Source organism: Anopheles funestus, chromosome 3RL, assembly GCF_943734845.2.
Source record: "Anopheles funestus chromosome 3RL, idAnoFuneDA-416_04, whole genome shotgun sequence".
In the NCBI taxonomy this organism is placed as follows: domain Eukaryota; kingdom Metazoa; phylum Arthropoda; class Insecta; order Diptera; family Culicidae; genus Anopheles; species Anopheles funestus.
Genome location: NC_064599.1, coordinates 32132849 through 32149394, shown reverse-complemented (window position 1 = coordinate 32149394; position 16546 = coordinate 32132849). Strand labels below are relative to the sequence as shown.

General features: G+C 43.2%; 1 protein-coding gene across 19 annotated transcripts in view; it reads right to left on the bottom strand.

The window, feature by feature from the left end:
• Nucleotides 1–16546, bottom strand: part of LOC125770974 (CUGBP Elav-like family member 4) — a 468092-nt gene that overhangs the window by 143820 nt on the left and 307726 nt on the right. For 18 of the 19 annotated variants that reach the window (XM_049441119.1, XM_049441110.1, XM_049441115.1 and 15 more), the window contains one exon: nucleotides 4643–4691. In XM_049441119.1, the coding sequence (XP_049297076.1) occupies nucleotides 4643–4691 (49 nt within the window). Of the gene's footprint in view, nucleotides 1–4642; nucleotides 4692–5376; nucleotides 5678–16546 lie in introns of those variants that run through there. The other variant, XM_049441121.1, reaches the window with a different exon arrangement.

Genomic DNA, 16546 nt, shown 5'->3' with positions numbered 1-16546 from the left:
ACCGTACACGTACCTCTAAACTGTTGCCTGTGCTCTGGCTTTTTGCAGCCCGTGGGGATTGAAATGGGGACTTGAAATACCATTCCCCCATTCAGTTCGGTTTGCCCCGTGATGGCGGTTATGCTGTGGTGTGGTTTTTCCTCTCTTCTGCCCTCCCTTACACACACACACACACACACATTGCAAACCTCCAAGCCACTGGAAATGACTGACATTTTCAATGAAATATTCAGAACTTTTCTATGAATCGAAAGCCCACGAACCGACCGAGCATCGAACGGACCACCGAGTGCCTGCCCTAATGGGAGCAATCAGTCGACTAATGTGTTGAAATTTTACCGTTCATTTCCTTCCCAGTAGGAGGGAGATAAAAGGGATGTGAAATATGAATTCCCGTACTATTCGATAGATTTTCATTGCCCTTTTTTGTGTGTGTGCAATTCGTTCATCGTTGAAATTGATGCATTTTTTATTCGACTAAACTGGCCACCGTTAACGCTGTTGCATTGCTTTTATTTGCACTCGGTTTCGGTAGCTGATTGTGCCAGTCCGGAATGCCGAGCGACTAAAGACACGTATTTGGACGCGTCTATCGATGGGACGCTAAGCTACGACCGGCTCACATTCCTGGTGCTTCTGCATCCTTTTTTTCCAATGGCAACCCTACGAAGAAACTAAATTTCATTATTCTTCCATTCTAACAGCCATATATCGTACGTGATTGTTGGGTTTCCATACTTTCCAGTTCTCGGTCCTGTTGTCTCACGTTGTGTGTAATTACTGTTTTGATGCGCTCTTTAAAGTGTAAGAATTTAATTTACTCTCACAAAACCCCATTTGGCACGTTTGAATGAAGGCGTTTATGGTTACCTTTTAGGTTGGCTTACCGTGTACTGGGAGTCTTTATTCTTTTTTTTATCTGCTCTTCGCCTTGCGTATCTCAGGATTGAACAGAAAGCAAGCTCAGCATCGTCTTAAAATTACATTTACGCTTAAACCTGCATCAGCCTCAGCCGTACCGCTACGGCATTCGCTGAACGGTGTCAGCTGCCAGAGAAACACCTGCTAATGACAATGTAATTTTCCTAATGGAAAATTGCTTCGCTAAGTTTGTTCAACATTCAGCCACCCACAGACACACACGCGTACGGCCGGATGTATGTAGGACAGAAAGGTACAGCAGAGCCTGGGATTCTGAAACCTTCTTGGCACAAAACTTTCCCCATTCGATCGGGTTTTCGGGTTGGGTGGGCGCGGTCGGACCGATAGACCTGTCACTCATCCACTAAATCCTCCATAATCACACACCACAAACCATCATCCGAAGCAAGTGCCGAGCAGTTCTGTTCGTACGCGCAACGAAGAAACCGGAATTGCCACACGAACCTACCGACGGCGACGGTTTTTTGGGGCGTGAAGGTTTCGATTTTAATTTGATCAAATTATCAAACCTTCTTGCTGACAGACCCTTTCCACCGTAGCATGGCAAGAAGCTCGTAATACGTGCGCTACGTGTTCTCGTGCGATGGAGCTTGTCTGAAAACCACCCCGCCGTTGACAAGGAAGGGGAGGCAAATTTGGACGAAATCTATCAAGCTAGTTTTTACGTCACATGCCGGAAGACCTACCGGGAGTGATGGGTTTTATACCCGGATGTGTGAGGACGGTCGGATTGTAAAACATGGAAAAGGATTAAGGCAATTACTGAAACATTGCACACATGTCGCCCATGCCAGTAACAGGTAAAAGGGTGAAATGACGAAGATTGAAACCCACCGAATAATGTTTGTGAAGGCGTGCTGTTGTGTTGGTCGTCCAATTTTGAGAGCTCATGGGCAGGGGCAGGTTTCCTTATCTTATCATAAATCTTGCCCCGTGTTTTTGGGGTGAAGGTTGAAAAAGCGTGCGGGGAAGGGTTGGATTAACATGAAAAGGGATAGGAAATAACAAATAATTCCTTTCTAGGCGTTATATGTAAAACGCACTAACCGGTCATAAGAACGTCAAACTTCCCAACAAGTCATAAAGACCTTCGAATATCTTAACAGGGTATTCATCGCATGGACTTTATGCTCGTTTTTTTTTTCAACTTGCCAACAACGGCTCCTTCTGTTCGGTTGTTTCATTTATTTGATTAGTTTACGTCTCCTTCTTTGCTTCTGCAACTCCACTCCGGAACTCGAAACTGGATCGTTGTTTTGAGACGACTGATGTTTGGTTTATAATTTTTTAATCGTAAACACACATTTGTCGCCATGCAACCATTTATCAAATGGAAATTGCTTCCCCTCCCCGGTGGACAAAACGGAGGAAAACACACCCGTGGGTGGTAAAGACACGGTGAATGTTTTTGGGGGCCGGACAAATAAGCACATCCACACTGTCGCCCTTTGTTTCGGGGTCGGCGAGAATCAGCTCGCAAAGTGTGTATCAGAGCAATTTGCTATTAAGTCTTTTACAGGCCGCAGAGTACCGGGTGGTACTCCCTTTTCCGTGTCCATGTTTTTTGGGGGGGATGCCATCACAGGACGACGACGACGGTAATGTTTATGGAGATTTATTAGCATTCTCATAACTCGCCCTCTGGCCTGTGTGGAAAACAGTGCAACCCACCCTACTATCAGTACCAGATGCCAAGCTGGGTCCATTTTCTCCACTACCGCTAATGAAATCTTCGTCCCGCTCTGTCCGTGTGCTTCATGTGTAAAGGTTCGCTCTGTTTTTGGAGCTTAAATTTGGACGTTTGCGTTTGGCAAGGTTCACTGACCGTGGTGAAACAAGCAAGAAGCGGAAGAAGACTAAGGTGAGTAAGAAAGAAAAGATGGCAAAAAAAAGATCATTTGCTGTTTGTGCTCGGTGTACATAAATTTTAATAACGTAACACATAAAGCTGATGGAGCAAGTTTTGTCATTCTGCCCATCGTACGCTTCCCTACCATGATTCCGGGTGTCTTTCTGTACTTCATCGCTCAGTGCGTCCGGTTTGCAGTTCCTCCACAGCCACAGCCGGAAGAAGCGTCACTAAAGGTCGGATCTTTCCCCTGGCCCGGATACGGCTAGATTGTGCCGAGAAATTGTCTCTAAGCCCATATTACAACACATCACAACCAGAACTGTTACTGGTCCGATGCGTTTCCCCACCGACATCTTCCCCATCACTTACGTCACCCCAAAAAACGTAACGCAACGACGTACAGTGTACCGCAAGAACCTTCATAAAGCTTCACCAATGTCGGCCCGGTCGTCGGCGGGAACCGTACCGTTGCTAAGGTTATTATTATTAAATATCAAAAGACATATTTTGTTTGCTTTGCAGCGCACCAAACCAAAAAACAACGCCCTCGACTCGAGGAAACCGTACGAAGGAACCACCTACTTTCGGGTTCCGTTTCGGCTTCGGGGCGCTACGGAACGTGTTACGGACGGCCCGAACGATGAAGATTGCGGGCAGAGCGAAACATTTTATCTTTCATTTTGTGCAAAGAGGAACATTAGGTAATTTATATTGCTGGAAATTATTTCATTAGCATGATATTAAAGTGTGTTGCTATGCTTGCATTCCGACGCTTGGGCTCTTTCTCGCTAGCCGCTTGCTTTGCCGGACAGCCGTAATGGACCTGTTAAGGATGGCTTTAAACGGCATTTACAATTTTCACCCTACGAACGACCACAGAGCCACGGGTCGTTCATTACATGGGGAAACCATTCACAAGCTTCAAAAGTGCCGTTTTAGATAACAGTTTACGACGGCGCTCGGGGGAAGGTAGGAATTGCGGTTCCGAAACGGTACGGTATCAAAGCATTCCTTTGATTTGGAACCTATTTTATATACATGCATATATATTCATACATCCCTTATCAAATACCCAAATCTGGCCAACTTTTAAATCAAACCAATCGTCGTGAATCAAAGTGAATTGTGTGCCAAACAAAAGCAACATCGACGCGTTCGCGCGTTCGCGATGCTATCTTGAATGATTGCCCCTGACACGGGCCTCGCAGCCCGGTGGGGCGCGGTTGGAAAAGCAAGATAAATGGCACCGTTTTTCGCGATTGAATTTTGGCGTGAATTTATGATTATTTTAGCTCGTTTCCAAATGGGTTCTCAGCTGGCAGCATTCGGCAGCATCGGGAAAGAAATGGTTTTGCCTCAACACAAAAACGGTCAAAATAAAACAAAAGCTTACACCGCATCGCATCGAGCGTCAGATGAACGATGGTGATTTTTCAATGCAATGGGAAATTTACTTTCCCTCTTGCTAGTAGATTTATTTTCGTACTTTATAATGCTTTTGTACTAAAAGTGTGAACTATGTGGTAAAGTTTAAATTTATTTATTTTCTTTTTGTTCCACCGCTCTTATCATTTTGCGAGTACAAGCGAGACTGCAACAAGTGAACATTAATGCTTTCATTAATATTTGTACCCTTTTACTTATTTCGTAAATATATGTTTAATTGCAAAGTAGTGTTTCGTTGTTTTCAAAAAGTCAAGAAAAAGGGGGGTAGCTTTTGGGGTGAGTGTAAAACGGAATTCAACAGAAAAACAATCGATAAAAGGTAATGAAAAAGACAGCAAATAGTGGTAATTTTTGGAAGGAAAGATCCACGTAAACGAAGCAAAACGAGAAATCGTAACTTACCACCGCGGTTCTCGCTATCCGCTGGCTTGACTTGAATAGCACGGTTCATCTGCAAGTAAAGAAAACGGGGAAGAGAAAAGACGAATGTTAAATCAGATTTTCATTAGACCTTTCGGCATTATGCTTTACGATCGTGCTCGGTACCCGCGGTGGGGGACGGTCACGGGGTTGTTATCGAATGAACGCAATAAAATTGTAAAGGCATAATTTAGGCAGGCCGCTTTTGCCACATCCGGCAAAACCCCTATACCGGCCGTCGACATTCCGATGTGCGAACAAGACATTTCACCACCACACACTGCCAGCCCTTCGTGTCCCATCCGTGTGGGCGGAGGGAATGGAACTGTCGAAGAAAGCGACGAAGTAAGAGTGATTTGCAATGGAAAATTGTTCGCTTTCATCGAAAACAAGCGGCGACGTTATCGGGGCAGGACGGGTAAAAGGTTGTGTGTAAAGGAAATTTTAATGTATTCTGGTTTTTAATTTATATTCAATTCCAGCATCCTCGAGCACAAAACCTCGACCGGGAATGCCCGTATAAGCCTGCCGCCATCATCTCGCGCTTTGTATGCAAACCCGCCCGCCATAAAACACAACCATCCTACTCACACCCAGCGGGGGAAAACGAATTTTGAGGGCAAAATGAGAAACCAAAAGCCACTCGGCTCGCTGCCTGTAAATGTTGAAGGCGCGTGTTGAAGGCGTTTGAAATTGGGGAATTAAATTTTCCTCACCGCAACAAAGAAGTACTCGACACGCGGAGGCTGGCAGTAACACACTAAACAGTACCCGCGCACAGATTCCATATCAATGTGGTTCGACTGCGATCGCGAACAACTTGGCGCCCATTTCGGGTGGTTGTTTAACGGAAATGATAAAAGATTTCTTCCTTTTTACGGCACTTGGATAGTAAAATATACAATTTTTGTGAACGAAACCACGCGAACAACACCGATAACAACGCAACTGCACTACTTTTGAAGTTTGACAGAGGACTTCTTTTGTTTACATCTGTTCAAAGTGACAGTTCGATCTCGTAGTAGAAATATTGGCATATGTTTTTCACCGGGTGCTTTTGAATAGTGCATATAGTGTACGTTACAAAAATTTGAATATGACAAAAAAAAATTTATTATTTTTAGATTTAAATAAAAAAATTATTGTAAATAATAGTATTTTTCTGCACTATATCTTGAAATCTGTTAAAAGAAAAACAATCCAATTGAAACGATATTGAAGAAAATTCGTGATCCATCCATCTAGTCGAACATCGTAAAAAACACTTTCAAAGAATGCACTTTAATAAATTTAACACCCACAAGTTGCGGTTCTTTCATTCGGTTACAAAATAGCATTTTAATTCCACACTATCAACCGACAATTGCTTCCGAGCGCTATCGTAAGCATCGTCGCTACGAGCAGCCGGATAATTGTTCCAATTCCAAGCGGTTAAAGCATTTGTTCGCCACCACGTTGAGCCGTATGCCGGCAGCGTTTAACAAAACACCGAAATGCACGAATCTGTTTTCGCACAAGACGCCCTAGCGCGTTTAATGACGCGCAGGCACGATGAACGCCAAATTTATGTTCTTATCTTATCGCACCGTTCGGGAGTAATTGAATCTTTTGCATAATTTAATGTTGTTTTAGCGAACATAATGATGCTGCAGCGTACGATTGGCAACGTTTAACGGTACCGCTCACAGCACATTTATTGTACGACTTTCTTCACCCGTTGGAAGGCAGGGCCAGAGCATTCCGTTGCTTTTGTTCATTCCAGCAATCGCTCGGATACTTTATAAAACGGTGTCAACGCTTTGCGGTTAATTAAGCTTCTTACGGGGTAATAGCACAAAATATTCCTTGGTCAGCTTTATGTGGCTTTAAATCCCTAAAACGCTAAATTGCTGCCATTTTCCGCTTGTGCTTAAAAACACCTTACGCAGGTATCATCTACCTTCATTCGTATCGTTAAAACAAAAAAAAACGCAACTTATACCGAGTGTGTCGCATCCGGATGCGGATTGAAGCCAAGCTAGGAAGGTAATTATTTTCCTAAATAGTCACATCTAATTATTTTCTCTTCCATCATTCACAATTATCATTGGTGGGGCTAATTTTCTTTCCCTCGCTTTTGAATTGTAATCTAAACCTTAACTGATTTTGTGAAACATTTCTTTTTACTCTCAGCTTTTAGCCAATTTTCCTTTCCAACTTGTGGCTTTGTCCCAAAGGATAAATCCTTTTTCCCATTTTCTTCATACTGGACCGCTTTCTTTCGTGTGGTCTAGAAACACTTTTCTTCCAGTTTGTTCGTTCCACTGGCCTGTCAAGAGTTCTGTGCTGCGTACATTTTTGCTCAAGATGATGGAGAATATTTACTTAATTTTTTAATGCATTTCTCTACTCTTCCACAAGTTAGTAGGGGGTTTACTTGAGTGGTTTCTTCTATGTTTTTTTTCCTCTCTCTTCGTTGCTTTGTGTATTCTTTCCTTTCGTTCATCCACCTCTGGTATCTGCTCGTTTAACTTTCATTCCCTGTAGGCCACCATTTGCCGTGTCCGTCTGGAGGCAATCACCGCACAACAAAGTCAGTTTCCAGCCAACACCAATCCCATTGGGAACTGCGAACCGTTTTGCCAGCGTACGCACCATTCTTCACCATTCTGAATGGTCGCAAAATTGATGGTGAAAAACTTTTCCTCGGCTATCCACAGTCTAACTAGCTGACGTCTGATTATGAGCAACCAAAAAAAAGGGGAAAAATCGTCCAGAGCACACCAGAAGATTGGTTGGCTGTACGCGGGAAAAGTTTTCCACTGGTCCTTCGAGAGCACGGTTGCCTTCGGTTAGGAACTCCACACCAAGCATCGGCCTAAAGTCGATGTCAAGTGGCGAGAATTCGGCTTCGACTAATTAATTAATTACTAACATCGATTCAAATCGCACCACCAACAGTCGCGCAGGGTTTGGAAACCGTCCCGCACGAGCGCGAGGAACGTCTGATAAGAGTTTCTGGTGCGCGAAGACCCTGCGGTTTCCCGCTTAGTTGGCCACAGAAAGCAATAAATAAATTTTCAAAGTGAATGATATATTAGGACACAACTATATGTTAGTTTCTGCGTTTGATGATTCGTCTTATCTATTGGGTTTTAGGGAAGTTCGTTGTTAGTGTGTGTTCACGTTTGATTATAGATCGATTTATCGCCAACAACATTCTCATTTTCAATCACATCATCTTTCGCCATAAATGCGTAAAGGGGGTTTTTCTTTTGAGGGCTTTACTTTTCCACAGAACTAAGGGTAGGAAAATGGAAAAATTGACCGAACGCACACACACACACACACACACACACACACACACACACAAAGTTCCAAATGGAATATGATTTACCAATACGGCCTTGGTGGCAGACACTAGTGTTCCCAAAAACGTTTATCCTACCGAGAGACAGAAGGACAGAAGAACGTCCACCGGCGGTACGTGGTAGGGACGGAACCTAATGGTAGTAAGCGGTCGCGAATGACAATGAAACAACTCCCCCGTACTGGATGGTGGTGGTAGCCACCACGCAACACAAATACACATCCATTAACGTAATTAGCTACCATTTATATTATGTTTCAGATTATAACAAAGTGTTTGGAATAGATAAGGACCTAAAACGTGAGCCCCGGTGTTCCCCGGGTATTGTAGGCAGGGTGGCCAGGAAGTTTATAGCATTGTTCAGCACCGATACGATGCGTTCCCGCCGAAATGGGCCCCAAATATTGGGAGAAAATGAACGCGCGGCCAACGGTTCGCTTGGAACGATTGCTTCTTCTTCATCCGCTAACAAAACCACCTCAAATGAATACGGACGAACATATGTCTTGCGTCGGAAATTGTGTTCACCATGGCCGATGAAAGCATAACACAGGGCACGGTTCCCTGCCCTTCTTCTTCTTTTCCTTGCTGCCCTTGTAAATCAACTCCACACCCGGGGCCACTCTTGTGCAACCACCTTTTTCGGGTGATTGGAGTAAATTGCCTAATGGTTTTCAGGGACGGTAGATTTTGGAGCACCGTGCAATATCAACTCGGCCTGTGCACCACCTGCACAGGGGACACTCGTTTCGAAGGTTCGGTCCCTTTTAGGTGTAATAAAATATAAATCAATCGCTCGGACTTCATGCATCATAAGCCTGGTGGTTTTGGTGCTTCTACTACCAGGAAAGACATCAGTTACTATCATATCGGAAGTGACTCACAGAGAGAGTGAGCGAGAGAACGAGCGGAACACGCGCATTAACTTTGGGGTGGCTCATTTCCCTGGTTCCCTTGCTAAAGCTACATGTTGTTTATTGATTCCTGTTTTTTTCTTCTTTCCTATACGATTACCACACAAAATGGACTTGATATCAAAGGTGATTAGCGACAGGTAGATTACGATATTGTACTAAATGGAGAAGGGAAATTTAGTAGACTGTTGCTATTAAACGTATTTCCTCCTGTTTTATCATTTTATTTTTTTTTTGTTTTTTATTTTCTTTTTATAGTTTTATCTTTATTTATAATTTTTCTATTACTATTAAATTCTTTTTACTTTTTCAATTATTTTTTTTTCAATTTTTGATTAAGATAACTAATTCTTATATATTTCCCATCACCAGAAAGCAAGATTATCGCTGTGACAAATGTGATTTAACAGGAGTCAAAATGTACGAGTAATTAACAAACCGGTGGACACGATAATAGCTCAGAGTCTTGTTAAACAACCAAACTATTTCCGATGCATTCCGAGCAACAAAAAAGCGGACCAGCTGCTAGGAGCAAATTCCGGCAAACAAAAGCAACAAAACGGTCGAATGGTTTTGCTCGTGCCGGAAAAAGTTTCCACCACGTTTGTCTCACAGTTGGTTCGTGTACGGTTGCAATTAAAATGGATCGGATAGCGATAAAAATCCGTCACCTAGGAAGTATGATGTTCACCGTTTGCTAGCATTTACCAGTTATTCTGGTTTGCAGTTTGAAAAGTCCCAGAAATACCAACGGCAGGACACTACCGAATGACATTGTTTTCCTGACTGTAGGATTTTAAAGCTTTTGCTTGTGTTGGAAGTTTTTGTTGAGTAAAAGATAAAGAACGATAGACGAAGAATCTTGTACGAAAAGATTACCGAACTCACTGTTGTTTTCCCTCCAGCTCGTTTGTTCGGTGTCTTACTTCAAACGAGGATTTGTTTTCCGATCGGACCTAACGACGACTGGCGCCACCAGCCACAACGGTAAACTTTTCCTCATTCAGCAACAGTGTTGTCATTAAGGATTTAAGTTGTTGATCTTAACCGCTCCAGTCTACGGTGTCTAGCGCCAACAACTGTACGGCTGAAGCACAATTGCTAGACTTCGTTCCTTGTTCGGCAGTCATTGTTGGGCCAATTTAAAATAGTTTTCTCCGTCCGTGGACACAGCGTGAAATTTCATCGTCGAAGCATTCGTGACTTCCGGGGCAGCGATAACGGAAGGAAGAGAAGTTAAGTCCGACGGCAGTACGATACGGACAAGACAAAGTTAGGGTATTTCGTTAGCCCTGCCAAATCCCTCATTAGTGCGGTCGCCACGTTACGGGGACAGAAACGATGAACAAAATGGGAAACAAAAACAGAGTGACTAGGTTCTTATGTTTTTTTTGTGTTGTAGTAAACAACATCGAGGAATTTAAAAAAAGAAAGAAAAGGTTTTAAAACGGAGATTACAAATTGAGCATTTCATGCAAAATGGTCAGTATTTTTTTATTTGTTCCAAGAGATTTAAAGTTAAACAAGCAATAAGAAATTAATTTTCTAAAATATTCAAACTCAAACCTTTGGCTATAAAATAAGCCGAACTATACGATATAATCTGTTGATGTTTGAGTTGCATTATTCTTCCAGTACCTTCTGTTTACTGGCCTGTACTACCAAACTCCAATACACATTAGAGCAACATCTCCTTTTCAGTTCACAGTGCTCCGGTTTATGTTTCAAACAACACGCACACAAACGGCAACCCTGCAAACCGATGCGCTCGTGTTGCGATGCCCTCAACAAGCGAACATAACCACAGGTTCGGAGTACTGGTTTCATGTGGTCTGATCTAGGCTTGGCATCTTCGCTTGATGAGGCACATTAGCGGTAGAACGGAACGACTGTTTATGTCGCTCTGGTTTTGTAACATCGATGCCTCCCTAACCCTCGGACCACCCTTACTTTTGCCTCCCCCCCGAAATAGTCTTACTACGGTCGCATTACTGTGCCTGTAACGTTCATTTAATCCTTCTCAAGTCCACACCGTACCGGAAGGGACAATGTAAATGTGTGTAAATGAATGCGCTTCCTCGGTAACCTTACGGATTGTGAGTGTGCCGGGACAAGTGCAGCAAGTGCATAGAAATGCCATCGGAGCGTACACAGATGTGGATGCTACCCCCCGTACCCTACCGTACGTCAACGATTGTACATTGCATACGTACGCCGGATGCTTCACTCTGCTTGTCTGCGACCCCCCAAAAAAGGAGCTGGTGAGGGTAGGACACACGGCCCATTCTAGCCAGCTGAAGCAAACGAAACGAATATCCGGATGACGTGCGTACACGTTCCATTCCAGCACGCTTTTGGCCTAGCAAATGCTACGGCATTTTCGGGTTTGAAAGGAGGAAGGAGGAGGTGGCACTTTCATGGTTTTACCTGCCCCATTCCACCTCATTCCCCTTTGCCATGGAATGCTTGTGCATTCAACTGTGCATGACGATGCATGTGCATTCCATACCGGATATTTGGCATAACGTTAGACACCGGCACAACTCCCTCCAGCCGCCCTCTTTCTCGTCTACGTGGCTCCATTTTCGCACACACGTGGACCCGTAGAAAATAGAAAGCAAAACAAAAAAACCCCAACGCAATGTCCCTGGTGCAAGTCAATTCAGTTTGATCTACGTTAAATGCCATGCGACATTTTATAAACGTCAACCGAATTGTTTATTAGTGCAATAATTAATGACGTGCCGTGACCCCAGAAGGGGGTCGGCATTGGAGTGAAGTGGAAATTGTGCAGTGTATCCCAGTTAAACCGGATCATAGTACGAACGGGATGGGATAAAGATTTAGCTAGGCATGGCAGCTTCAATATTATACTCATTAGGGTCGTCCTGATCATCACCACCATCGATTGCGCAATGTCCACCCTGCCCTTGGACGGTTAATATTCATACGCGGTGCGCTATTGATGGACACTAATCAACAGATTAAACAGGACACGGTTCCGGTGCGAGGTACGGGTTTTTGTTTTGTATTATGATATGTTATGACATGATTTTGAGATTGCATAAAGTAATAATGGAGCGAGGATTAAGGGAATTAAATGCAACCTTATACATTGAGTGCACTTCCGATATTGCTTCATATTTTAAATATTAGCATAAGTGCAATCTGTAAGCTTATCAAACTTTGATTGGTTTGAAAAAAGTATAAAAAAGAGGACAAGCAGAGAAAATGCAACCAATCGTCCATTTACGCTACCTAAAACTGATGCTAAAACCCTAATCCCTAAGAGCACTGTTTTACAAAGCTGCTGTTAAAAGTAGCCAGATCATCTTTAACACGGAAGCGGTGTGGAAGCTTCCGAAAAACTCCTTTAAAAAAACCCACAGGCAAAAGACCGAAAATAGAAACAGTTTCCATCATCTTCTGCTACCCTTCAGCCAATCGCCCTTGATCCGTCCCTGGAACACTAGCCGGGCGTCACGCTCCTCCTGTTCGTCGTACTCCATTCCGGCCACCACCCAAAACCACCACCAACACGATCCGCTTAGGGATTAATGGATTGTTTTATTTATATAAATAACCTCTATTACTCTCCGGTATGCTCTTTGAGGGTATGGCCAAGCTATCCGCTGTTTGGTTGCTGTCGATTGGAGGATAAAAAGGAATACGAAACACCAGTGAGCCAGAGGCCCTTTACCGGGGCGGCATCCTCCAGAAAAACATCAATCCATCCATCTTGACCACTGCTCCCGTAAATGACCAAAACCAGGGGAAAGGGGGGGTGGTGGTGCTGAGTGGGATTTGGGAGAGGTTTTCCGTTGCTATTTTCACGATACAAGATGAGCGAGAACGAGTTACCGGGACAGAGTGTAAGTAGAACGGTGGAACAGTCCCAAAAACCCACCGGTCCGTTTGCTTGGGCGAATTTATTTATTTAGGCGAAAAAGGGAAATAAAATTTTCCACCACTTTCACGGATCGTTCCTGAGCCGTTTCTTCTGGACCATCCGGTACTACTTCAATTGAATGTGTAGCATTTGCTTGGTGGTGTTATCGTAAAAATCCTCTTCCCCTGGTGTGGTTGTGGCCAACAAAAAAAACCCCTGGAAAACAGAACATGAGTTCCCTGTTTCCTCTCTACTAAAGGTGTACACTAAAGCACCCTTCAAAGGGATAAATTAAAGCATGTAAGCAGTAGCAGACAGGCAACAAAGATGTGTTGTGTGATTTTTCCTTTAAACTACTCTATTAAGAGTATCAACCACAAAAGTCACCATTTTACACTCGGGAAATACATTGTAAAGGGATCAGTCTTTCTTGGGGAAAATTTTTTTTAATTAGAATATAAAAGATAATTTTTATATATAATTACGCACAAAATAAAATACCAATTTAGTTGTGAACATCAAAATGAAATTGTTTGCCAGAAATGGTTCAACCTTCACGAGAACCTTTAACTTGTTGCATCTCATCATCATCATCATTTTTTGGGGAGCAAAAATCCCATCCGTAGGCAACAAACATTAAAGCAAATAAAATTGTACACAGTGGTAGTTAAATGAGGTTCTTGCAATGGAATGTGTTGGTGTGTTTAGGCAGGCTGGTAATAAACTCATTCAGAAGCAGACGGGTTCAGGGGTTTTCGGATCGTTCTTCCTTAGGCGGACTCCATCCGGGAGGCAAATATGGTGGTAGGAAACCAGATCATACGGTTTTCCCCACAAAAACCTCTCTCTCACACACACACACACACACGTTCAACTTTATTAACGCATGACCAGAACACAACCGTACAACTAAATCAAGATATACCTTTTTCCATTGTACTTTGTGTCTAAGCAAAACGGGGGGCTTTTGTGTATGATTTTCTAAATGGAAAATTTTCATTTTAAGGTTACAAACCTACTGTCCGGGTTTTCCACCCCTCAAGAATGTGTGAATGAAAAGAATGTTTATTTCAAAACTGCAATAACTCAACTAAGTTATTACACAGTAAGGCTAGTTCACTTGATTTCCGGTTAACCTGAGTCCAGTTATTTCTGCAACACAAAATTAACAGACCATTAAAAAGCAGCAGCCAACAACACCCTACACTAGTCCTGTAGGACCTTTCGCTGTGCAGCTAAAACCGTTAATGGGTATGGTCATTTGCCATTTGTGAATGTGCCACTTCCAAAAACCACCTAACCATTTCCCTACCTCAGCGCAACAGGGAGTCATGACCGGAAGGAAACGACTTTCGCAATGGTGGCTCAACAAAACAAAACCAAAGAAAAAAGCGGAACTCAAGCTTATAAAACGGAAAACAGAATATTTATGCACTCGCTAAACATAAAAATCTCGAACACAGCACAGACACGATCGATTCACTCCGTTTTTGGGTTCCAGCACAAACCACAGAACGCAAACCGACCGATGTCGCTTTGGAAAAATCGCTAAGCGAAAACAACACCGAAAAGAGGGGAAAAGGTGGAAGGAAGGAGAGCATTAAATTAAATACAGAAAAATGCTATTTGTCTACGGTGTTGGATTTATGTATAAACACACAATAAATATAAATTTTCGCCACCAAATCGCTGCCCACGGTACTGTTTGATTTGTTTTTCCCTTCTTTTTTTTGCATGCAATCTCCGGAACTAATAGTGCTTGGGAGAGGGTTTTGTGCGATCGTCTTCCACATTTGTTAGCCCTGTTTTTTTCGTTGTTCAGCAAAGGCAAACTATATGCAGAACTCACGTGCGGTGGGCACATACAGGATGTGGAATAAAATTAAAGCTAACCTCTGCGTAGTTACAGCCCCAATAAGGTGTTAAATTTGTGTACGCCCGGGGGTGAGTAAGCGAGTACTAAAGTTGTCGAATATATTGTCACTGTCTGGTGTGTGTGTGGAACGTTTGAGTCTCCCTCCCCTGGTACTATTAAGCCAAAAGGTGTTCGGTCAGAGTTGTAGATAATAGAGGTCAGATGTAGATGAAAGGACCATCGAACAGTTTAACCCCAACGGCTAACCGCACATTGGGTAGTACCTTTATATATAAGCTTCTGCTACAAGTCCGCCGTGTGTTTGCGAACCTATTGAATTTAATAGTGTTCACTCGGTCCACCCATTTGTCGTAAATTTCTGTACCAAATGCACAACGGCCACGCTACTAGAGGGTATGCAATTTTAAAACTGTACTCCACACGTACGCCTATGCCTTCTGATTGCAGGAAGTGCTTCAAAGAGTATAAGGAAAAAAGTTAAACTGTAATACAACCCCCATTTCACCCCAAATAACTCTCTCCAACTCAACACTCTACCAAACGAGAAATGAAAAGGATTTCTTCATCCTCCTCAAAAGCAGCAACAAAAATCGGAAAAAAAATTCTTCGATTTGAAGTTGGTTTGTTTCCCCTCCCGCTGTACCATTGTGTCTGCCTTTGTGTAAGTAGACTTCAAACCAGCGCGCCATTCAATCACGCCTTCAAACTATGACGACAAACGACCGATAGGAAACCGGTCCATCTTTATCCCTGACCTTTTCCGTTTGCAATAATCGTTAAATTATATGATTGGATGGAATGATCTCGTAAAAGCAGTGCCCCCTTTGCTTGCAATTGGGGTTTGGCTGCAATGGACATTCCTGCTGGCAGAACGGATGGTCTCAGAAATGCCGAAAGTGCTGAAGTAAGTCAAAGTATTCCGTTCGAAGCACACAATTGCCACTCGTGCAACTCGGAGAACTGTTCGATATCGCAAAAGAAAAAAACCCGAACCCTTGTCGACCAGGTCGTTTTTCTGACATTTCTTTGCGCCCTTTGTGTTGTGCTTGTTCACTCCGACGATGTCCACTCCGGTGATGTCCACTCGAGTTGGAGTTCTTTTTTTTTGCCTTTCTCGCTTGCTCGTTTTATGAGTCGCCTGCTTAGCGACGAATCCTTTTTTTCCCGGTTCCTTCTGCTGTCCGATGTCATTTCGTTTGCGTTGAATGTTGTGCTAAATGTGAAGTGGCTTCCGATGGCTTCTCGGTGTCGCGGTGTACTGGGTGCTGACTGGGTGCTAATCCAGTGGGTTTTGAGCAACACTGTACTGGTTTGAACCGGTACCGAACACATCATCATCATCATTTGCCATTGACCGTTCTGGTGACCGCTTGTGCTGCACGGTACGAGATATAGTAAATCCTTTATTTACTGAGGATTTTGTAAAACACCCAGGACAGAACATTTCAACCAAATATCACACAAACACACACACACACATACTAGTTGTTTGTGGCAGTTTCACTTTAGCGTTACCGATCACAACCACTTCGGTAACCGGTCGGAGATGAGAGTATCCTCTCGAGTACCTTCACATCTTCGACATCAAATGTCGTTATTAGTAGGGGGTAAAAAAAGTTTTAGGTAAAATTAGATTCTCAACCAACACATGACGAAAACACTCGAACTAAGTGTACCACCCTTCAGGTTTTAGCTCATGTTAGTTATCCCCGGGAAGAATTTATCATCAGCCATCTTCTGGTGCGGCAGCACGTAATGAAGGGCCCGTGCTACGATCGATGGGAAAACTTTTCAAATTATCTCATACAAAATCGTCCAAAAATCGATAAATGTAAATGATGTTGGAGATGCGTCTAGT